Raw genomic sequence first — 25272 nt, forward strand, 5'->3', positions numbered from 1 at the left:
ATCACCTAACATACTTTTAAAATTCTATATGAAGTGGGGTTTGGTACTAACCCTGGACTTCTCATATGGTTTCAATATTGCTGATGAGGTGCGCTCCCAAATCTGTTGTCAGGCCCCTTGGGCCCATGGCAGGGGCTCAGCCATTACTAGTAATTACTGAGAAAGTGCATTGTTTAGAGGTAGCACTGGTGGGTTTGGCCGAACTCATTCTCATGCATTTTCTCAGTGATGAGGCCTCGTTTGTTTGTGTGTGTGTGTGTGTGTGTGTGTGTGTGTGTGTGTGTGTGTGTGTGCTCTCGCACCCCTGTCTGTTTGCGTATGTATTTGTGTGTCTTTTTGTGTGTGCATGTAGAAGCCAGAGGAAGTGTTGGATGTCCTGGAGCTAGAGTTAATAGGTGTTGTGAGCCACCAGGTGTGGGTGCTGGGAACCAAACTCTGCTACTCTAGAAGAGCAGCAAGTGCTGCTAACCACTGACCCCCTCTCCAGCTCCAGTCCCTGACTGTTAAAATCTCATTACTTGATTTAACACTGATAAATAGAGCTTTTGTTCAGGGTTTGTGAAGAATAAAAGAGACAATGTGCATAAAATCTCATCTAAAACTATATGTTATCTGCCCTTATAACTTTTGCTATAAGTCCTGAAGCACTGGGGAGCTTAGTAATTAAAATAATTAGAATGATATAAAAATAGTAATTAGAATGAAAGTAAGTTTAATTAGAAAAATAGCCAGTGATCAGAAAATCCTAGGGACATTTATAACAACGTTAAAAACTCAGAACTTCTATCATTTTGTTTGCTTAAACTTTAAATCATATAAAAAAAATTTAAAAAACTGAGTAAATTGAATGTGCCTGCCACATTCTTTCTTTGTGTCCATCTGGATTTTTATTTTATGTGGTGCAAAATTTGTCAATGACAAAAAGGAAAATTTGATTGTTAAATAGATATTTCTGCAAGAAATTTCAAATTTCTTCCTTCCTAAATGAACTTACCTTGACAACAGTTGCCATGGTACCATTTCTTAGGAACTAACTCATCTGAGAGGTTTTATATTTGCTTCTTTTAAGTGTGTGTGTGTGTGTGTGTGTGTGTGTGTGTGTGTGTGTGTGTGTATGGAGGCTGGAGGAAACCCTTGGATGTCATCCTCAGGAACAGCGTAGGCTAGACTGGCTGGCTAGTGTGTCCCGGGGATCCTTTGTGTCTGTGCTGGGATTACAAGCGTGTGTCACCATGCCGGCCTTTTATGTGGTTTGGGCATGGAGCGCAGGGCCCTGTGCTTGCAAGGAAAGCCCTTTGCTGACCAAACTCTCCTGCAAGTCCCGCTATGTGCTTTTGACTGTTTATCAAATTACTCCAAGAATTTAATAGATGCTGACTTAATTTGAATTAGAAATACTTCAAAGATTCACTTCATCAAAGATATCAGGAGTATCAGTAGTCTTAGTAGTAATCAGTGATTGATGACTCTTACTTTAAGCACACCACCCTATGCTGACATGCTCAGGATGTGAATTATCCCTTCCTCCAGTGTATCTGTGCTGTATGCTATACCCCCATTCATCCTTCCTCCAGTGTATCTGCTGTATATGCTACACCTCCATATTCATCCTTCCTCCAGTGTACCTGCTGTATATGCTACACCCCATTCATCCTTCCTCCAGTGTATCTGTGCTGTACATGCTACACCTCCATATTCATCCTTCCTCCAGTATACCTGTGCTGTGTATGCTACACCCCATTCATCCTTCCTCCAGTGTACCTGCTGTATATGCTACACCCCATTCATCCCTTCCTCCAGTGTACCTGCTGTACAGTTAGAAGTTGCTGACAAATGTTAAATTATAAAAGACATTATCTAGCTCATTTTGAGAGTGTCATTAGGGACAACATCTTTAGAAAACTGTCCGTTACTTATTAAATTGAGTATGTTTGTGCCCTGTAGTCCAGTAATCCAGTTATTAGGTGTATTGCTTACAAGAGAGTGCTCATGGGTTTGTGGAGATGCGGATACATTTATAGGACCATGCGTGGTGATGCAAGCCTGTATTGTTGGCACTGGGGAGATGGTGGCAGGAGGATCAGGAGTTCACGACCTGGGCCATATAATGAGACAAAGTTTACCACCAACAGAGAAGCCAACCTCAAAGAAATGATTATCATCAACTTATACTATTTGCTTTTTTTTTAATTAAAAAAGTGTGCATATGTGCATGATGTGTGTGAACGTGCATGCCATGGCATGCAGGTAAAGGTCAGAGGAAAAGTCTGTGGAATTGATTTTCTCCTTTTACCCTTATGTGAGTTCCGAGCACCTTTACCTGCTGAGCCATCTCGCTGACCTGGAAATAGTGTTTTATTAAGGAGGAAACAGCTTTCCCTGACCGTAGTTTACAGTGAGTGATGGAAGCAGTGAATTATGACAACAAGGTAACCTGTTACTCTGTTGGGGAGTTTGAGGACCAGTGAAGAAAGGTGCAGTCAGTCCAAGTGTAGGTGACTTTTCTGTGTGTCCCGGCAGCTGCTCCTAAATGACCACACAGAGACTTAATATTAATTATAAATGCTCAGCCGATAGCTTAGGCTTGTTTTTAGCTAGCTCTTATAACTTAAATTAACCCATTTCTGTTCATCTCTGTGCTGCCCCGAGGCTCGTTTACCTCATGTACAGACTTCCCATCCTGCTTGCTTTGCATCTGATGGCGTCTCCCCCGACTTCTCCTCCTCCTCCCCAGTATTCTCTTAGTCTAGTTCTCCCGCCTGACCTTATCCTGCCTAGCCATGGGCCAATCACCTTTTTTATTAACAACGAGAGTAATACATATTTACAGTGTACAAAGATTGCTCTGTAGCATTTCAAACTATTGACCTTCATTGATTTCGGCTCCTGACTCAGATTCCTGCTACACACTGAGATCCTATTGTCTCTGCATGATTGGAAGCACATTCTGACCTCTGCTACAGGCGTTTAGAGGCACTTGTACTCCTAGTACCTCAGTCAGTTCTCAGTGGTCACTACAGCTTGTCGTCGACGTGGGTGGTTTTCCCTGCACCAGTTGAGAGAAAGGACAGGTTATGAAAGCCACCTGAATGTCCTGTCATCTCAAGTAAAGGGGGCATATTTGGGGGCTGCTACAGAATTTTCTCTTGAATGTGCTGTTTGTAACAGTGACTAGTTGCACACTCCCATGTAATCCCACATTGTAGCTGAGGACATGAGTGCCAGGCTTAGAAAGCGTAAGCCAGTCTCTCTTGCAACCAAGCGCAGCCTGTTCTTTGTCCAAAGGGATGTGTGTAGAAGTGCCACAGGCCGAGTGGCAGGGGCATCTCTAAAGAGAGTTCCTGTGCTCGTCCCTCCCTGTTGACTTGAACGTAAAGGTGTTCTTGGTGCTTGCTTTAGACATCATGGACCATGAGGACCCCAAGAGTGGCAGCCATATATGTGGGGTCTGCAGAGGCTCTCTAGGGAGACCTTACTCAGGGTCAGAGAATCTGAGCTTGCTTTACCCAGCAGGGCTGCATAATGGGATGATTTGACCACAGGCGTGGTTACCACTTGTTTTGAGGGGTCTACTCTTGGCTGTACGTTGTGCTTTGATCTTGAAAGGGGGAGGTCTTTTGCCTCGCCCCTTGGCATTGTATAAATCTCAAATCAACTGGGTATTGACCCAGGGCCCTCTCGAAGCTATCGTGTCTGTCTTTCTCTCCATCTATTCCGTCTATATTTCTATCTGGTACTTCCTCATTCCTCCCTCCTCCCCCCAAGAACTCTTTGACAGGTTGGAGCTGGACTCTGGCGGACTCCCACACATATACAGAGAAGCCGAAAGGAAAGCTACCCGACACTCGAGTGTCGTGAAGGAGCACACACACCTGCAGCTTCTCACAGCCTCCTTTGCACAGCTCTCCTCAGTCCCGACTTAGATAGTTGGGTAATAAAAGACAAATCGGCAGCGTGCGTGCGTGCGTGCGTGCGTGCGTGCGTGCGTGCGTGTGAGAAATACCTCTCTAGGATGGCGAGTGTGTGGAAGTCCTCATTAGAACTGTCGCAGTGGAAGAGAGTGGGATGAGACAGGACCAAGTCCACCTTCCCTGGCGCCGGCTGCTGTTCTCAGTTCCCCGGTACCTTGTCATATTCTTCACAGGATAAATGAAAGACACAAAAACAGTGATTTACTCAACTTTTTCTTTTCTTTTTTTCTTTTTGTTGTTGTTGGTGTTTGTGTGTGTGTGTGTTTGTTTTGTTTTGCTTTGTTTTTCAAGACAGGATTTCTCTGTGTGGCTTTGGAGCCTGCCCTGGAACTCACTCTGTAGACCAGATAGGCTTCAAACTCACAGATAATCTGCCTGCTTTTGCCTCCTGAGTGCTGGGACTGACTACAAGGCGGCACACCCCCCCCCCAACCCCCCGACCGGTTCAGACTTCTTTTCATTGTCCACAGATGATGAGTTATGAGCATCATTGTAACCCACCCACTCTCGAGGAAACCATGAGAGCTGAGTGGGAATCATGTGCAACCAATGGACACTTCTAAGCTCTTGTGTTCTGCTTTGGCAAATGTCTCACCTCCCCGCCTCCTTTTTTTTTTTTTTTTTTTCCGCCAAAAGAGATAATTATATACAAGTTTAGTTACTCTACTTGTTCCCTCCTTCCCTCCCTCCCTCCCTCCCTCCCTCCCTCCCTCCCTCCCTCCCTCCTTCCCTTCCTTCCTGTTTGTTTGTTTTAGTTTGGTTTCTGGAACTGTCTCACTGTGTAGCTCTGGCTGGCCTAGGATTCACAGACATCCACATGCCCCTGCATCCTGAGTGTTAGGATTAAAGGTGCGTGCCACCTCGCCTAACTCTGTTAACTTCATGAAAGTCTGTAAACCATTAGTGCTGCAACAAAATGTACCATATTGGTTGAATGGCTTTGATTGTTCCTGACATGTCATGGACTCTCTAAGAACTCATACTTCTGATGTGAAGAAGCTGGATATGTGTGATCTACTGGAGGGGTGTGTGTGTGTGTGTGTGTGTGTGTGTGTGTCTGTCTGTCTGTCTGTCTGTCTTCCAGCCTCACTGTGTAGCCAGCCCTCGGCTGGCCTGGAACACGCTCTGGGCTGAGCGGCCCCGACTTGGAGTGGTCCTCTCTGCCGCAGCCTTCCGAGCACTGCAGTCCCAGGCTTGAGCCACCACGCTTGGCTGCTTTTTCCTCCAATTTAAGAGTGAAGTAATATATTTTTGAAAGCCCAAATCTTGTACTTAAGCCTGCTTGTTTTGTGACCTTAGAGGGGGTAATGTCACCAAATCTGCTTTCTGTTAAACTTTTGTGGCCTGAAATTTTAATTCCTGTGTTTTCTCTTTGCTATTTTCTTTACTTCTGAAATCTCTGTCAGATGTAATAGAACATCGGATTCTATTCTTCATGTTTTTTAAAATAAATCTTCACAAAAAACCCCATGAAGTATGTTGGGAGTGTTGTTCTGGAAGCTAATTAGTGTAGACTGAGGGGAGAATGGTGTCAGAGTGTGATGGCCAATCCTGATGATCAGTTTGATTGGGAGACACCTGGATGTCTCCCTGCCAATTGACAGGGCATCTCCAGAGGGGCTCACTCAGGTGGGGAAGACCTGTCCTGAACATGGGTGGCACCATCTCCTGGGGGCCCGGACGGAGGGAAGGCGAAAAGGGAAGGAAGCTGACAGGTGCAGGCATGCTCCTCCTGCTCCTGATACTGTAGCATGAGCCTCCCTCCATGCCCTCTCAACCTGAGGGACCATGACTCAGCCCTGAGAAGTCTCTCCTTTTGTCACAGAAAACTGACCAACACACAGGATATAGGCAGAAAAGATAGGGGTGCTTTAGATTACCTAGAAACATTCATGAAATACTTGCATTTTGTAGGCTTATAATTACTGATAAAGAAATGATGCCCAAGATAAGAAAGGATTTCCTGCCTCTTTTATAATAAGAGTGAGTGCAGAGACTGTGGATCATAAAGGAGGAAGTTCTCTTTAAATTCAGGTTAAGACAGGTGAGCGCCGCTGAGCCTGGATTAGCTTGGAAGTTGAGAGAGAGCAGTAGGAGAATCAGTGGCCTAGAGCAGGGACCCAGTGGAAATGCTTAAGGCACTCAAAGTAGAGTAAGCAGATGTTTGTTGGCTCGTTCTTCAGTTGTGTGTGATTTCCATGGGACATAGGATGTAGATGGAGGATTGCCTTTAGTCAGGGTGCAAGTTTTGCCAGGAAAACGTTATGGACACAAAAGAGTGAAGACTTGAAAGGGAATACGTAAGGAGATCTGATGCTGAGCTGAAGAGTCCTAGATGGTTGAGGAGGGAAGTACACAGTGAGGCTGGTGATGGGTAGTGGAGAAATTAACAGGGCTAAATCATTCGCCCCCAAAGTATTTGAGTCAGGGAGAAACACCCAGGCTGCTGGTCGGTGGTCATCAGAGAGAGGAAGACATGGATTCAGAACTGTCGTGGAAGTACAACCGTTAGTAAGCCATGTGTGTAGGCAGCCTGCAGCCGTGGGGTTGCTGAAATAGATGGAGGAAATCAAACCGGCAAGGACTAGGGCCACATTTGGGGTGAGCTGTTTGAGGGTGTGTTGAAGTCTTTGAAATGAGGACAGGTAGTGTGGAGGGAAAGACAGTGATGAAAGAAAGATGCTGATGTTGTCAATGAGCAGGAGTGCTGGTGTCTTCAGTGACTGAGCAGGGATGGGTAGGGTAGTCTGATGGGATGCCTCAAGCATTTGTGATGTTTGAGGAACAGTGCTTTAGAAGCAGTCGTGTGAATTCTGCCTGAGGGAGAGAGCAAACATCACTACCTGAGAGGGCTTCTGAGAAAGAACTGTCCTTGGGGGCCTTTCAGGAGACACTCAGGTCTCGAAGAAACGGGGTGGAAAGTACAAGGGTTCTGGTGAAAGATGTATGTTTCAGAAGGTATCAGAAGGCCTCAGTGGGGAGATGTGTGGGGCATGTTCATACCATGTGGCTCTGAGCACCGGTGTGATGCGGCTTAGGCCTCTGTTGATCCAGGTAAATGGGAAGATAAGGCATAAGGGGCTGGATGGTCTTTCAGGGGAGAGTGAATAATAAGTTCAGTTCTAGTATATGGCAGTTTGTCTTGGTGGGGTTGTTGATCCCTTGGCCAGGGAAGTATGCAGACCTCTGGGAGCCTGTCTTGTCTTGCGGTCGGATATGTTGTCTAGTGGAAGAAGACCTGGCCTTAGCAGTTATGAATCACTATATTCTTGTAGGTTAGCCAGAAAACCCACAGCCACCTGCATTCATCATGTTTAAACTCGCTTAACAGTTTATACATTAAAAAGCTAGAGATGCATCATCTGAGGACCATGACCAATTCTAAAGAAAATGGATAGTGTGCCAATAACAGCCCCCTCTCCTACTGCAGAAATACCCGGTGCCAGGGTTATATCCATGGGTCTATATGTACATATCCATGCAGTCAATTCCGCAGCAGCCTGACTCTCTCTGAGCTAGGAGACTTAGTTAGGGCCTCCTGCAAAATGATAATTTTCCTGGAGAGTTATGAAAACAAAATACAGCATGCTACAATTTGTTCAATAATTTGATATAGGTCAGCATGGATCACAGGTTAAAATTAATGTTACACACTTCTGTGCTATTTGTTTATAGGAAAGCAAAAAGGGACTTGAGTCTGTGGCCTGCTTGTCCTTCAGGTTGTTCAGGCACTGTAAGCTGCCCCTTCCCTTCTTCCCTTCTGTCATGCACAGCTGTAGCTGAAAGTCCACGTACATCCAGGTAGGGGTGGGGGCACTTGCAGACCTGCACCGCAGCCCCCCCTCCTGCCCCACACCCCCCGCCCCCACTAGGTCACAGGCAGCTCCCTGAGGAAAGCTCTGCAGCAGAGATCGGAGCTTACTATGACCTGCTGTTTTGCTTGTGGCATTACTTTCTGTATTTTTCCTTCAAAATTCTAGGCACCGTGGGGTTTGAGAGATGGCTCAGTGGTTAAGATCATTTGCTGCTCTTCCAAAGGACCCGGGTTTGATTCTCAGCATCCACAAGGTGGCTCACAGTCATCTGTAACTCCAGTTTCAGAGCACAGACATACATATAGACAGAACACCCATATATGTGTAATATTTTTACAATTATAGGCATCTTGACTATGGGGACAGCAATTTATTATATCATGGAACAATCTGAGCAAGACCTACATGTGGATAATTGAGTAAGTGCTTATTGAAGGAATGAAGCACAAAGGGGCAAAATGCCTAGTAAGATCTATTCATTAGGTGAAATCAAGAAACACAGATGCAGAGCCACAGTGGGCAGATGGGGAGCCAATGAAAAGAAACAAGCAGAAATGCCACTTGCATCTTCTTGAGGAGTCATCTTTTCCTTTTGGATGTGGGGAAGGAGTCTGCAAAGACAGTTTGGGAGTAGCTATGTGCTAAACCACAAACTGTTCTTCCCTGTCGCAGACAGATTGAGTTCAGGACTGCTGAAGGCCAGGAGCTGAAGATCTCTGTGGTGGGCTTCACACTGTTGTAATTGCCCACTGGGTGGGCCCTGTGCTGTGGAGCAGGAAGGGCAGGGAGGGAGGATCGTAGCTGAGGGCACCTGCTTTAGAGTCTGAACATGAGTCCAGGTCTGCAGGGTGCTATTGTGTGAATAAGAGCACAACCTCTATGGATTTGAATGCTTTACCTGCCAAGCTGGGAGAATGCTAATGTTTGGGGAGCATCTTTGGTAATTTGTGGGGGTCATCATTAGCTGTCAGGCTACTGTTCATCTTCACCTTAACTTTCCTTGTTTCTGCTCATTATCCCCAACCTGGTCCCTTGAGTGTGATGGTCTTTGAGCTTTATTAATTATCTATGCCATCAATGTAATCTTTTAAAAATGGTGCTATTAACAATAAAACTATCTTTTGATATAAAATATTAGCAAAAACAGTAAGTTTTTAAGTGCTTGCTAATTGTGGTGACTTCATAGTGTCATTTGTGTCCGGAGAAGCCCTGTCATGCAGGACTGTTTCTTATTAATAAAGGTGGCTAAGTCTAGTTTGAGGTCTTGGAAATGGATGGGAAACAGAGAACTGATCATATTTTCTTTGTTCTTAGCTTATAAAAAAGAGGACAAGGAGCCCTCATTGGTAGTCAGAGGGTCAGCCCTGCAGTTTCTTGTGCCCTGTGTTCACTTGTACTTAAATGACTAACCTTTTAAAATCTTTGATTTCGGTGCAAGACATTTTTAGAAAAATTGTGTGGTTCCATTGTTTTTAGGTAGATTTTTGTGAGAGCTGCTTAAGCCTGGGCCACATTACAAACTCACTTAACCGCAGTGTGTTTCTTTATGCTGAAAGAGAAGGAAGGAGGGGAACACCACCCTCCCCATGCGTGGCAGGGCTCCCACTCTTCTCTCAGGAAACCTGGGGTACCACACAGCAGTGACTTTCTGACAGATGGACTGAGGGCGGGTGCCACCATCAGCTTGGGTGATACTTTCTGCTTCCGTGATCCTCGGATAAGAGACAAGCCTCCTCACCCACCCTGGTAGTGTCTGCGTATGAACCTGCTTATTGAATTGAGTGCTCTCAGGGTAGGTTTTCAATCCCATGAGCACTTTCAGGCCCTTCCTAAGCCCCACATTCACTCTCTTCCATATCACTCATTTACTACGCATTACTTTCATTTGCTGATTGTTCATGTCTTGGTAACCTCTGAATATGAATACTTTTAAATCTTCTTTTTCAAGTATCTACTCACATCTTGCCATTTCAAAGCTTCTAGTTCTCAGTGCCTCTCAGGTCTCTTCTTATTTCTGCCTTCTGGTAGCAATGGCATGGCAGCTGCCTTTGTTAAGGCCTGGTGCACCACCCTCCAGAACGGAGGCTGGCTTCTGGCTGTTACAAGCATAATGGAAATGCTTTGGAAGAAACTCCAGCCTTCTTTATCAGAATGTCCCTTTCAGCCAGGGAACAATAGTTACTCAGGGATCCTCCTACCTTTGCCCACAGTGGTCTCACATGGAACCCGTTCTTACTGATCAGTGTACCACATTTTCTTTATCCATTCTTTGGTTGAGGACATCTAGTTTCTCTCTATTATGAATAAAGCTGCTATGAAATGAGTTAAGGAAGTGTGTGGTGATATGTTGTGTATCATATAAAGCTTGCCTAAAGATCAGAGAACAGATTCAACATAGAGGCCAGACAGTGGTGGCACACACCTTTAATACTAGCACTCAGAAGGCAGAGATCCTTTTGAATCTCTGTGAGTTCAAAGTCACCCTGGACTACATGAGATTGATTCAGTCTAGGAGAGAAACAGAGCCAGGCAGTGGTGGCACACACCTTTAATCCTAGTACTTGAGATCTCATGCCTTTGTTGGAAGCACACACACCATTAATCCCAGCACTAGGAAGGAAGTGATGACTGGGCGGAGAAGGGCATATAAGGTGTGAGGAGGCAGGAACTAGAGCCCTTTCGGTGGAGGACTCAGAGGCTTTCAGAGGATTCATGGAGATAGGATCTTACCTTCCATTCGGCCTGAGGATTGGTGGAGATAGATAGGGTCTTGCCTTTGATTCAGCATGAGGATTCGGTAGTGGTGAGAAGTTTCTCTTATCACTTTGTCTCTCTGATCTTTCAGCGTTTACCCCACTATCTGGTTCTGTTTTTTTTTTTTTTTTTTAAATTGAAGACCATTTAAGATTCTTGCAACACAAGTGGCCTTGTGGTATGATTGAGCATCCCTTGGTTATATTCCCAAGAGTAGTATAGCTGGGTCTTGAGGTAGATTGATTCGTAATTTTCTGAGAAACCACCATATTGATTTCCAGAGTGGCTGTACAAGTTTGCACTCCCACCAGCATTGGAGGAGTGTTCCCCTTGCTCCACATCCTCTCTAGCATGAGCTGTCGTTTGTGTTTTTAATCTTAGTCATTCTGACAGGTGTAAGATAGAATTTTAGAGTTGTTTTGATTTGTATTTCCCTGATGGCTAAGGATGTTAAACAGGAAAAGACTTTTTTAAGTGTAACACATGAACGAGAGTATAGGCAACTTAATATTTAGCTCAATTAATTATCATAAAATGAACATACAGAGTTAAATCAAATGGTTCTAATGTACCCATAATCTTTTCTTACTCGTTTTCCTAATGATTTTTCTTTCCACCAGCAAAGAAACCACAATCCTTACTTCTAAAGCTACTGTTATTTATTTTAATGAACGTACAAAGATGGATTGGACTTCATCATGACGTCTTTACACATGCATATGAAGCTCTTGGTCCATATTCTCCTTCCTCCCAGTAACCTGATCCTCCGACTAGTTTTGCCCATGTTTGCGCTCTATATTCACAGACTCACATGGATGCATTTTGTATTTGTCCTTTCTTCTGTCTATTTGTACAATCCATGCTTTGGGTAAAGCATAGTCCCTTCATTTTTTATTGCAATGTATTACCCCATTTTGAGAGCATTCTACATCTTACTCATTCTTTATGTTGTAATGTGTATTTGGGTTATATCTGAATTTTGGCTGTTAGATAACGAGACCAAAAATAATTATGGTCTCTACTTTCCGTGATGGTCTTGCCTCCTTCTTTCCTTCAGCACCAGCCCTGGCTGCAGCGTCATTTCCTCTTCAAACTAGAGCTTGTATTTCTTTCTGCCCCACTTGCTCCTTTTCCTTGCAGACCTGCATGAGGGTGATTACTAAGAACCACGCAGCAGAGTCAGTATTAAGCTGTCTTGACATCTCCTCTGCCAAAGAAATTAGGCATATTTAGCTTTAGGCAAGTTCTTTGGGACAAGGTCAGGAAGCAGCCATATTCTTTGCCAAAATATCACAATAATGATCTTTAACCTACTTGCTCACATTGTTTCCCTCATGATCTGGGCCTCCATGGTCTACATAGCTCTTGGCACCACTGTCTCAAGTGCCTACTAGGATGGCTCTCTAAGTTCTTCGTACAGCATTCAGCTGTTTTTCTAGTTCACAGTGCCAAAGCCTTCCGCATTCTGCCGACAGACAAAACGGTCAGGCTCGTCACAGCAGCGGGCCTGTCTCAGAACCTACTTCTGTCCTGGTTACTTTTCCATTGCTGTATTAAAACACAATGGCCAAGGCAACTGAGAGCCAAGAGGCCATCACTGTCGCAGTGGGGAAGTGTGGCCCAGGCACACGTGGTGACTAGTGCTGGAAACCGAGAGCCGAGTGTTCACGTCTCAACCACAAACAGGAAGTGGAGAGCGCCACCTCAGATTGTTATGCCCAGATTGGGACCCCAAAGATTCCACCACAGACCTTAGGTGCAGAATGCAATAGCATGGTTTATTTCTGTTTGTTTACAAGCCACGGGCAGGGAAGCTCGATCCAAAGCACTCACTCGTAGTAACCGTGAGGCCAGGAGGAACTTGCTTTTTCTTTGTGTGGCTAGCTTTTTAAAGGCAAAATCCACAAGCCCTTCAGGGGGCTTGGGGGAGTTTTGCACGGGTGCAACTCGGATTGGTTTATTTTTATCTCTGTTCTCTTTTAATTGGGTGAGGTAATGTAACCTTTGAATTTACTGGTTGGTGGTTACAATTTATTACTTTGGGGGCAGTCCAGCACAAGTCCCAGGCTTTGTCCTTGAGCCATCATGGGGGCTGGCTGGCCAAGCACGTACTGCACATAACTCTAAGTTGGTGAGGGACCCCAGAGAGTAAACATCTGACTGAACTTTGAGCAGTCAGAGTACATGCAGAAAGGGAGCTACTGCAAGGACTATGTCTTTTGTTCATGGCCCTCTCAGAAACGGCTTGCTCAAGTCTCAGGAAACTGAAATTGAGGCCTGATCTCTGAGAGAAGACTGAGCAGCCTGTTATAGCATCTTCTTGGTCCTTTCAAGATGACTCAAGTATTTGAACTATCAGAGTCCGCCCAGTGACCTTCTTCCCCCAGCAAGGCCACACCTCCTAATCCTGCCCTGTCTGTCTGGGGTCCAAGTATTCAAATGCCCAAACTGTGAGAGACCAAGCTCTCATTCAAACCACCACACATCCCTCTGTGAGTGGTGTTTCCAGGAGTGATAGCACTGCTGTGTATACAGGCAGCTCTCTGTAACTGTCTTCACATCTTCAAAACCTCCTGTGCACTGATTTCCTTCCTGGAGGTAGCAGGCTGTGGAAGTCCAGGAGTCTCCTGGAGCTTCCGAGTTCTCAGACCCTGCAGTCAACCTCCTGGAGATGGCCTTTCCACAGCCTGACCCACTGAGGCCCTGGGTGCAGGACTCCCTTGGCTGCACACTTCCTTGTGACCCTCCTGCCACATGCACCTTTCTCCTCATCAGGCTTTGCTTCCTCAGCTGCCTCCCAGGGCTCATTTTAACCTGCGGCTGTGCGACTCTGATTTATGATTGTTCCACTGTCGGGCCCCAGGGCAGCTCAGTTGTGAGTAATAGATTTCCTCTCAAGATGGCACTTAGCTGCCGCTCACTGATTCAGGGAACTCCTCTGGTCTGCTCACCCATCCCTCCTCACCTCCAGGAGGTACAGCTTCAGCTCTGCCTGAAGCTAGATTTGAGGTCTGTGAGAACTGTGGGCTCATCCTGGGACTGTTAGTGACTTCTCCAGGGTCTCCTGGCTGGCCCTTGGGATGAAGTCTGTGCTTCCTTGACCCCCACCGTGGAGCCATTCAGCTGGAGCTGTGTTGGGTGTGCCTTGCTTCTTTTTGCTCTTTGCCCATCATATTTTCCCTCTCGCCCCTTTTGTGAATTTCCAGTGCATCTTTTTCTTTTGGAATACTGCCTATTTTTACTCATGGCGACACTTCTTCACAGATCCACAGAGGCAGCTTCCAGTCTACCTCTTACCCGGAAGCTGCCAAACTAAAGGCTTTTTAAGTGAAAGATCCCCTTTCCTTGATGGTTATTACATTCACAATGTTTCAGTTTGACATACTTTGTGTGTGCGTCACATTTGCATGAGAGTACATATAGGTGAGTTAAAACTTTAAAAATGGTATCAATAATAGATTCCTGTTTTAAACAGTTATTTTCTTCCTTTCATTTGTTTGTTTGTGTGTCTGAGTGTGTATCTCTCTCTCTCTCTCTCTCTCTCTCTCTCTGTGTGTGTGTGTGTGTGTGTGTGTGTGTGTGTGTGTGTGTGTGTGTGTACCCACAGAGGCCAGAAGAGTGTGTTAGATCTGGAACTGGAGTTCGGGGCAGTTGTGAGTTGTGGGGGCTCAGAAGTGAACCCTGAGAGCTCCTAACTGCTGAGCCGTCTCTCCAGCCCCGAATTTATTTGTTTAGTTAACTTGAATTCTTTTTTACTTTTTGCTAGCTTAATTTTACTTCAGAGCTTATTTGGAAGACCCAAGGAGTATAATTAAAAAGCACTGGGAACCTTCCTTAATTTGGCCTTAGGAACAGAAGGAAATATACTGTAACTTACTTTCCTTTATTTTTCTGGTAAAGAGAATTTTCTCTTTTTCTCTTTGCCAACAGGAAAATGCAATTCCATTAAGGTTCTTGGGTCATAGATCAGAGGCTTGGATCTACAAAAAGTGAACTTTTGGAAGAAGTATGGTCCAATGTCATGGGCCAGTTCAAACGACAATGTGGGCAGTGACAAGCTGCCTCCTTCTCCTCCCTCTGAGGAAAGGCAGCTGTGAGTGTTGGTTACCGGAGAAAGGAAGAAGGGGAAGGAGAGAGGGAGGGAGGGAGGGAGGGACAGAGAGAGAGAGAGAGAGAGAGAGAGAGAGAGAGAGAGAGAGAGAGAGAGAGAGGGGCAGCTGTGAGTGCGGCTTACCAGAGACGGGAAGCAAAGAGGGAGTGTGGAGTGTGTGTGTGTGTGTGTGTGTGTGTGTGTGTGTGTGTGTGTGTGTGTCCTCTTCTATAAGAAGCTCAGATTCCTGGGAACAGTTTGAAAGTATGAAAGAGGGAGTGAAAAAGCCATCCTGAAGAAGAATATGTACTTTCTTTGTGCAGTTCATCCCAGGAAAATTCGCTTGTTTCTCCTTACAATGAAGATGGACAGCTGTGAGGGAAATTGAAAACAGCACATTTTATCTTGGGGAGCCTTTTCGGGTTATTCTTGCTGTGGGTTGAATTGTCTGGTTGTGTTTTCTCTGCCTACAATCCTGGTACAAACAGTGATGAACGCATTGGGAAACAGTCTTGGGACAAACTCTGGGTGGAAGGGAGTGACCTAAACTTCACAGATATGTTTAGGTCAACAACTAGATCCAAAGAAGAAATATTTTTGCTTCTGACTGTATTTTTAATTTTTTACTATTAAAGTGTTTAAAACTACATTTATTTGTCTATCTGCGTGCCTGTGTATATGTATGTACATACCTATCTCTCTGCCAGGCTTGGCAGTGAGCACGGGTAACATTCGCCGACCCATCTCGTGGCCCTCCACTTTCCTACACTGCTTTGGTTTTTCTCAGCTGTGTCATGACTGGCACAGAGAAAAGCTCTGACTACATTAAACTTGTGATCTATGGTTGTCAGTTAGTGGATAAGATTTACCCAAAATTTCCTAATGAGAACTGGGGAGTACCCCACGTATCAGAAATGCTCCTGCAGTAAACGGAGGGAGAGCTGTGGATGAGCCCCAGCTTTCTCTGCTGACACCTAGGCTTTACCGGGAATGTGGGCGGAGGCTGGAACCTCTGAAATCTGGGGGTGGTGGCTTGTGCACCACCCTCATAAAAATCGTCAAAAGTTAATAGTTAGAATCACTGAAACGAGTTGTAGAACAAGTTAGAGGGGGCGGGAGAGATGGCTAAGCAGTCAGTTCCAGTCCGGTCCCAAGCACCCCTGTCAGGTGGCTCACGAAGCCTGTAACACTTCTCTAGGTGAACCAACACCTTCTGGTTCCCAGTGGCACCTGCAGACATGTGCACAAAGTCACGGGCTGATACACAAATGTGAGCATAATTTAAATCTTTAAACAATTAAAAGTTTGTGATGTGTATGACCACAACTTGGTAAGAAATGACATACATATCATGTAATATTTATATCAACATAAAATTTTCGATGCATGCATGTATTTTGCCTGTGTGTATGTGCACCACATTTGTGCTCGCTGCCTGTGGAGGTCAGAAGAGGGCATCTGATCCCTTGAACTGGAATTATAGACAGTTATGAGCTGCCACATGGGTGCAGGGAATCAAACCCGGGTCCTCGGAGAGAATAAGTGCTCTTACCTGCTGAGCCATCTCTCTTGCCCTCAATGGGCATAATATGAGATAGTTTATATTGTATGTTCCATCAAAATGTAAAATACTAGAAAATAATAGATTTCTACATTGAACAGTTTATAGTGAAAAGGATTAAAATTGCTTGCCATACCAAGTTTAGAGAAATAAAATTTATCAATTACTTGTTTTGCTGTACAGTATTCCAAGGATTTGTTAATGGTATAGCCTCTGCCCATTGTAATAAGTAACTTCAGTCCTAGACATGTACAAAGATAAAGATACAAAATCACTTACTTATATCACATAGATATAATCAATGATAACATGTTAGTGGGTTTTTGTCATCATCCCCCCTACCCAGACAAGATTTCTCTGTGTAGCCCTGGCTGTCCTGGAACTTGCTCTAAAGACCAGGTTGTCCTTGAACTCAGAGATCTGCCTGCCTCTGCCTCTACCTCCCAAGTGCAGGGTTAAAGGTATGCATACCACTGCCCAGCTTGCTAGTGTTTTTTGAGTTACAGACAGTTGTGTGTCTTCATATGGTTGATGGACTGAACCCTGATGTTCTACAAGAGCAGAAAGTGCTCTTAACCTCTGAGCCATCTCTCTAGCCTCTGTTGGTGACTTTTACCTCCCAAATCATCAGCCAGCCTCCCCCGCTTTCCCTCTGTCTTAGGGTTTCTACTGCAGAGATCAAACACCATGACCAAAGAGCAAGTTGGGGAGGAAAGGGTTTGTTTGGCTTATACTTTCATATTGCTGTTCATCACTGAAGGAAATCAGGACAGGAACTCACACAGGGCAGGAACCTGGAGGCAGGAGCTGATGCAGAGACCATGGAGGGGGCTGCTTACTGGCTTGCTTCCCCTGGCTTACTCAGCCTGCTTTCTTATAGAACCCAAGACTGGGCTGGACAGATGGCTCAACAGTTAAGAGCATTGACTAATTTTCCAGAGGACCCGGGTTCAATTCCCATCATCCACATGGCAGCTCACACCTGTCTGTAACTCCAAGATCTGACACCCTCACACAGTCATACATGCAGGCAAAACACCAATGCACACAGAATAAAAATAAATAAATTCTTTAAAAAAAAAAACACAACAACAACCCAGGACTGCCAGCCCAGAGATGGCACCACCCACAATGGGCTGGGCCCTCCCCCATTGATCACTAATTAAGAAAATACCCTACGGGCTTGCCTATAGCCAGATCTTTTGGAGATATTTTCTCAATGGAGGTTCCTTCCTTTCTGATGACTCTAGTTGTATGTCAGATTGACATAAAGTCGGCCAGCACACTCTCCCTGACTCCATCCCCTTCTCCTACATCTTTCTCCCCAACTTCTGCCAAGTCTTCCCCTCCCCCTTCCCTGCCTCCTTTCTTCCTTTTTTAAAACTTGTTTGTTTAAATAAAAACTTCAGGGCTGTATCCTCAGTTCCACCGTGTATTGCATCACATTTTCTGAGTTGGTGACCAGGAATTTCCCTCCTCCTGCTGCCATCCTTGCTGGTTGGTAATTGCTAAGTTCCCTTAGAATACGTCTGTGTTATGAGTGATACTCTAGAAAGCCAGTGACTGGAAATGACCCTTCCTCTGCATCCTTCTGCATGACCTGATGTGACCAGCTCAGCAATGACCCTGGCACACATCACATGCACAAATGTGGGACTTGTTATTGTATACAAGTGTTGTTTTGTGATTTTCCTTTTTTACTCAGTGATATTTGAATGAAAGTTTTCCATGTCCCACATAATTATATACCAACAAGTTTAAATTCTGTTGTTTTTAATATTTTTTCACATTTTTAACATAAAATTTTTGAACATTTCTTCCTTTCCCTTAACTCTTTCCAAGTCCTCCCTACCTCTGTACCCACCCAACTTTATATTACTTCTTCACCTTCTCACAAAAACAAAAAACTTAAAACCAAAACACCCTACACAAATAAAAATCAAAACAAAGGAGCAAAAGACCAGTAAGAAAAAAAAATGCCTAAAACAAAACAAAAGGCCTCAGATAAACCGCTGGGTTTGTTTTGTGCTGGACAATACTCCTGAGCCTGGCGTCTGCCCTGGAGTCTGGTTGATATCCCAACAACACTCCCCTGGAGAAAGCTGATTCCTCTTTGCCCATTGGTGTCCATTGCAAATAGCTCCTTGGTTAGGGGTATCTACTTCCCTCCCAGTGCCGGGACCCTGTCTGGCTTGAATCTGCGCAGGTCTTGTGTGCACTGCCACAGTCTCAGTTCACATGTGTGATGGTCCTGTTGTGTCTGGAAGATACTTTCCTTGGAGTTCTATCATATTCCACCTCTGGCTCTTAGAATATTTCCACCTTTTCTTCTGCATAGCTCCCTGAGCCTTGAGGGGAAGGGAGGGCTTTGATGAGAACATTCCGTTTAGGATAGAGTGCTCTAAAGTCCTGTTGTGAGTCTGTGCAAGAAGATTCTCTGATTTGTTTTCAATGAGGCACTGATTTGTTTGTATAGTATGTCATTAGTAGTCTTTTTATTGTTATGTTTCTTTAGCAGACTAGTAGGGTTAAGTTTCCCCCCTGGGCCCAGGACGTACCTAGTTTCAGGTTCTTGCCACTTTAGTAATGTCACATATGGGTTCCATCTCACGCAGAGGCCTTTGGATCCGATCAAAAAGTGATGAGTTACTTCTGTACGTTTGTGCAACTGTTGCACCATTATATCTTGGCGGCAAGGTCACTGTTGTTTGTAGGTTACGGGGTTTGTACCACGGTGCTGTTTATGACGACATTTCTCCTCCAGGAGCATGCAGACTACCTTCAGCACCATTAATACTAGTCAGCAGGGGTGAAGCCTCTAAAGTCAGGTGCTGGCTTGACATCTCTGTGTTTGATGATGTAAGTGTCATCTTCAGCAGTAGAGCCTTACCATCAGGTTGTGGAGAACAGAAATAGACTTGGCCATAGCCTGTGATGTTTGGGAGATTCTGTGGGATTCGTTTGGCCACCATTTTCTGGCAGTGGAAGTTTCACTCGGTGTCATGATGTCTAGAAGGCATTGTCTCCCCTATTTATTATTAGACAGTTTTGCTTCGACCACCTTCATATGGATCTTGGCCTTTCTGACTGCTGTAAGATGAAATCTCCAAGTAGTTTTAATTTGTATTTCTCTGATGGCTAAAGCTGTTAACATTTCTTTTAAGTGCTTCTCAGTCACTTGAGTTTAATCTTTTGAGAATTCTGTTTAGAAATGTACCCCAATTTTAATTGTTTTTTTATGTTTGTTTTGTTGTTGCTGTTCTTTATATACTTTAGAGATTAACCCTTTATTGGATATGTAATTGGTAAAGATCTTTTCCTATTCTGTAACCTGCCACTTTGTTCAAATGATGGTGTCCTTTACTATACAAAAGCTTTTCAGTTTCATGAGGTCCCACCTATTAATTGTTGTTTTTAGTGCCTGTGCTATTGGTGTTCTGTTCAGCAGATCTTTTCCTGTGCCAATGAGTTCAAGACTAGTCCTCACTTTCTCTTCTATCGGGTTCAAGATATCTAGTTTTATGTTGAGGTCCTTGATCCATTTGAAGTTGAGTTTTGTACAGGGTGATAGATATGTATTTATTTTCATTCTTTTGCATGTACCCGTCCATTATATTTGAGGAGCACCATTTGTTGGATATGCTGTCTTTTCTGTAGTATGGAATTTTGCCTTCTTTGTTAAACATCAAGTGTCTGTAGGTGTGTAGAATTATGTGTGGGTCTTCATTGTGACCCCATTGGTCAACATGTTTGTTTTAGGCCAACACCATGCTGTTGGTTTGTTACTGTTTTTCCTACTGTAGCTGTGTAACACACCTTGAAATCGGGCATGGTGGTACTCCAGTTTCAGGGGATCTGGTGCCCTCTTCTGGCCTCCATGGACACCTGCATGCTTGCATGCACATACTAACAGTTAGACTGACAGACACAAATAAACAAATAATAGAGGAAATCATTTTTAAATTAAGTGTCTGTAGCTGTATAGGTTTATACCTTGGCCTTCTGTTCTGTTCCATTGATCTTCCAGTGTGTTTTTGTGCCAGTATTCCAGTTTCTATTACTGTGTCTCCATAATACAAATTGTAATCAGGGTGCCCCTCCTGTGTTACTCTTTTTGCTTGGAGTTTCTTTGGCTATCTGAAGTCTTTTATGCTTCTAAAAAGATAGCATTTCCACATGGTTGATCTTCTACTCCCTGTGCACAAGAGATCTTTCCATCTTCTAGTGTCTTCTTCCATTTCTGTCTGGAGTATTTTAAAGTTTTGTTACAGAGGTCGTTCACTTTGGTTAGGTTTATTCCAAAGTATTTTTTTTCATGATAATGCTGAAGGGATTGTTTCACTGTTTTATTCTTCAGCATGTTGGTTGGTGAATAAGGACAGTATAGATTTTGTGTGCTAATTTTGTATCCTGCTGCTTGGCTGGAAGTGTTTGTTTATTAATTGTAAGAGTTTTCTGTGTGGAATACCTTCGTTTGCAAAGAAAACCACTCTGACTTCTTCCTAAAACCCCTCTTTTAATTCCATGTAGTTCCATTTTATTTTTCATAGTGATTTCTGCCAGGAAAATATATATATACACACACACATAGATAAGTAGCCTGGGTGATAACTTTTAAGATTACTCAGTTTTCCTGCAAGTTGCTTTATTTTTATTTTATTTTTGAGACTATAATATAATTAGATTTTTTTCTCCCTCCAAACCCTCTCATATACCCTCCCTGCTCTCCTTCAAGTTCATGGCCTCTCTTTTCACTAATTGTTATTGGATGCATATATGTATACACACATATTCCTAATGTAACCTGCTCAGTCCTTATAATGTGACTTGTATGCATGTTTTCAGGACTGACTGTTTGGCAATGGCCAATCGATTGGCGTGCTCTTCCCTGGGGAACAGCGCCTCTCCTGCTGCCAGCCTTCCTCAGTGTTCTAGTTCTTTGTGTAGGGCTGAGGCCTTGTGGCCTTTTCCCTCTCTACCTTGACTTGTCCATGGCTATTGTCCTGTTCAGCTCATGGTGGGTGGTCATGTTGGTGAGACTTTACGGGTGTAGCTTCTGATAAGCTAGGAGACATGATCTAACAGCAAACTCCTTGATCCTCTGACTCTTACAGTCTTTCTGTCTCCCACGTCCACACTGTTTCCTGAGCCTTAGGTGTGGGAATGTTCTTTAGATGTATCTGATGGGGCTGGGCTCCACAACTCTGCATTTTGATTGGCTGTGGTTTTCTGTAGTGGTCTCCATCTGTTGCAAAGAAAAGTTTCCTTGATGAAGTCTGTGGGGTAAGGACAAATATTTATAGATTGTCGTTAGGGATTATGCTGTTTTAGTACATTAGTGGTTGTAGATTCTCCTCCAATAACCATAACTTCACTAGCACTGACTCGTTAACTAGGTTTCCAGTACCAGGCATGGTCTTCCTCTTGTTGAGTAGGTCTTAAGTCCAACTAGAGATCTGTTGGTTACTGCCAAGGTGTGTGTGCCACTACTGTACTCTTAGGGTTATTGTGCCATGCTGGTTGTCGACGTAGTTCATGGCCTGAATAGGACCGTTGGTCGCCTCCCTCCTTTGGAAACTTGATTGGTGCCTTCTGATACCATGAAAGTTAGTCCTCGGGGAGGGGCATTCAGGAAAAAAGTCAGCAAGAATTGCCAAATATTCTCCAAAAAATCCAGTATCAGTTGGTCTCTTTCTGTGGTTAATTAGTATGTGTGCATACTTTTTAAAAACAATATTGGATGTTATCTTTAAATTTTTCCGTTCTTGTTGGGCATGCCTTATGCCTATAATTTCCGTAATCCAAATACTGAGGCAGGCAGATCCTGAATTCAAGGCTGGGCTAGGCTGCATGATGAGACCCTGTTTACCAAAACAAACAAAAAAGGACCAAATAAAAAATTCTGTTCTTATGCATGATCTGTCACATATAGATTGCTTTTAACTTACGTGTTTTTGTTTTGCTTTTCCTCCTGACGTAGTTTTTTTTATACCATTTTGTTATATATGTTATTAATTTTTCTTCTCATTTATTACCTGTCTTATAACTTTATGCTGTATTTCATTGCATAGTAATATTTAATTTTAATTATATTACTATTATTTTTATATCCTTTCCCTTTTCATTTTGCTTCTTGTATAAGAAAAACCTTCCTTGCGGGTGGTGGCCCATGCCTGCAGTCTTAGTACTGGGGAGCTGAGGCAAGAGGATTGATTGTGAGTGGTCAGAGCTGGCTACACAGAGGTATCCAGTCTGAAAACAAATGAGTTTTTTGTTAGCTTTGCTTTTTTGAGACCGGGTGTTATATAGCCCAGGCTGGCCTTGAACTCTTGATCCTGCTTTCCTGCCTTAGCGTCCTGAGTGTTGGGGTTACACACACATACTTCTCTAACTAAGCAGTGGGTAAGTGATTACACTTTAGTGTTCCAGGGACATTTATAAGTTTTGTTATATCTTTTGCTCCCTGGCTTGAAGAAATATTTCCAAGTTATTTTTACAAAGCCACTATTACCTGATATCACACAAAGATCCACAAATCCATGTACCGAAATCAGTTCTTTTGATACTTTTGTCTACTCTGCTGCAGAATCCATCTTTTTAAAATGATTTTGGCTTTCAGAGAGATGTTGCCATGTGAATGGAGCATCCCCCTGAGACTAGTCTCTGAAGTGTCTCCCTTCCTTGTTTTCTGTGTAGTAATGTTTTATTTTCACTGTGTTACTCAGTATCATGTCAGTTCCTGTTAGTATTTGTATAGATGTTGTGTTGAATTTTAGATTCTTTTATTGGCAGACTTGACACTTATGCAGTATGTTATCTTCTTATTCAGAAATGTTTCCACTTTAATCCAGATTTCCCGTGGCCTTGTCAAGTTTAGTGGCTGTCAGCCCAAACATCTTGTATATTTTAGGGTCATTGTTGAACATTTTTTACACTTATTTACTTATGTGTGTGCACCTGAACACACAGTTATGTGGCGTTCAGAGGACAACTTGATGCGGGTTGGTTCTCTCCACTCGGTGGGCCTAGAGATCAAACTCAGTCATCAGCTTGGCAGCAGTTCCCTTGCCTGCTGAGCCGTCTCGCTGGGTTTATATTCCGGAACAGTGTATCTGTTACTGTTATAACTGGAATTAAGTCTATTTTTCATGCCTATTACTTGGGTATAAGAAAGCTTTAATGAAAGTAAACATTTGTTGGTTTATATTATTATACACAGTGATGCATTTCATAAAGACATTTTCATAGACAGGTATTTCATGGACTTTAACCAAGTCAACCCCTATACCCTGCCCTTTCTCCCTCCCCGCTTCTCACTGTTCTTATCCATCCCCCCAAACAGTCTGAGTTCTACTCTCATGTTCCACATACATTTGTGGTTTTTCCACACCTATATAAACTTGGAATCCTTCAGTGAGAGAAAGCGTGCTGTATTTGTCTTTCTGAGTCTGACTTCCTTTCCTAATGTGATGATCTCTGCTTGCATCCATTTTTCCTGCAAGTGATATTATTTTATTCTTTATGGCTGAGTTTAACTCCACTGTCTAGAGATACCTCATTTTCTTTATTAATTTTTCCATTGATTCCATGTCTTGACCCTCCCTTGAGTACCGCTGTAAAGAGATGCACACGTGTCTCTCTGGTGTGTTGATCTAGACTCCTTTGTTCTCTACTGCAGAGTGGTGAGCTTGGCCGTGCCGTTCCTTACTGACTGCCGTGGTGGTGGACTGATTCCCATCCCACCAGCAGTGTACAGGACTCTGTCCCCCTTTACCCCTGCCACCATTTGCTGCTGCTTGTTCTCTTAGTGGAGTAAGACTTTTGATTCTTTGTAATCGAGCTCCTCCAGCACCCATTAACTACAAAGTACATTTATGATGGAGTGAGTGCCACAGCAGCTTTGTCCACTAGGGATATAATTAACATGTAATTTTACTATGTCTAGGAGTTATGTTTTAAAAATTATAACAAACTGGTGGAAATAATTGTAATGATACCATAAGCTCATGTATTCAAAATATCTCATTTCAACACGGAAACACATTAGTAAGACATTACACATTCTTTGGTGGACAGTCTATAGGAGAATCATCAAATAATGAATTGGTTTTGTTGTTAACTAAAGCTGTATTTTGAAGTTTTAAGCATAAACATACAGATGCTCGACATTATTGGTGGCGCAGTCCTAACTATGTGTTTTCTCCTCAAGCTGGCCTCTGGAGTGTCTTTACGCTAGGCGGGGCGAGCAGCAAAGCGGCTGCCTCTCCAGAACTTACTTCCCCTCTGGCCAACCAGAGTCTCCTGCTTCTGCTGGTGCTGGTGAACCTGACAGACGCTCCAGACACACCAAACCCCTACAGACAAGCCGTCACATCCTTTAAGAACACACAAGGTTTGTGCCCTTTCTGTGACCCTCTCTAGTCTGTTTATCACTGTATGTTTCTTGAGATGAGTGTTGATTAGAAAAACTTGGAGTGTGTTTTCTACCAATTTCCTCCGGGAGGTCAAATAATTCTTGGAAGAATTCTGTGGTCCTTTATAACCATTAAATTTACCTTTTTTCAGATACAGTCAAAGTAGCTTGAACTTAAATGGTAGGGACGAGAATTAGCCTACGAAGCCTATATGATAGGTTGTTTTACATTTTCAAAGTCTGCATTTTGGTTAAAGTTTTAGAGGACTAAGTGTTGTAACAGAGATCAAGAAACTTTGTTTTTGTCCAAGTTGATGTAGTTGGATGTGGGGTATCAGAAGTGTGTAGTCTGAAGGGAAGGTTCCTATTCTTGGATGGCCAGGGTGCCTCCAACACTCACAGAATATTAAGATGAGCGAGAAGTGCAGTTATTGGGTACAATCATGGAGGCATCTGGTTCTCTGTGCCATGTTTCTGTGCTGACCTATTCTAATTTCTCATAGTCAGAGGATTGGGGTGCCAAGGAGTCATACCATTGTTACTTTTGAAAAGATCACACGTAGAGTCCTCATCCATTTGTGCTGCTGTAACAAAGTACTTAAGTCTGGGGAATTTGTTAATAGCAGAGATTTATTTCTCAGTGCTAGAGACTAGGAAGTGGAAGGTCA

At 43.6% G+C, this 25272-nt stretch overlaps 1 protein-coding gene across 8 annotated transcripts in view; it reads left to right on the forward strand.

Annotated features, from left to right (window-relative positions):
• Dym (dymeclin) overlaps positions 1-25272 on the forward strand; it is a 305354-nt gene that overhangs the window by 77316 nt on the left and 202766 nt on the right. For all 8 annotated transcript variants that reach the window (XM_052742555.1, XM_052742554.1, XM_052742561.1 and 5 more), the window contains one exon: positions 24401-24583. In XM_052742555.1, the coding sequence (XP_052598515.1) occupies positions 24401-24583 (183 nt within the window). The remainder of the gene's footprint in view (positions 1-24400; positions 24584-25272) is intronic.

This window comes from Peromyscus californicus, unplaced genomic scaffold (genome assembly GCF_007827085.1).
Source record: "Peromyscus californicus insignis strain IS unplaced genomic scaffold, ASM782708v3 Scaffold_17__1_contigs__length_78620276, whole genome shotgun sequence".
Lineage (NCBI taxonomy): Eukaryota > Metazoa > Chordata > Mammalia > Rodentia > Cricetidae > Peromyscus > Peromyscus californicus.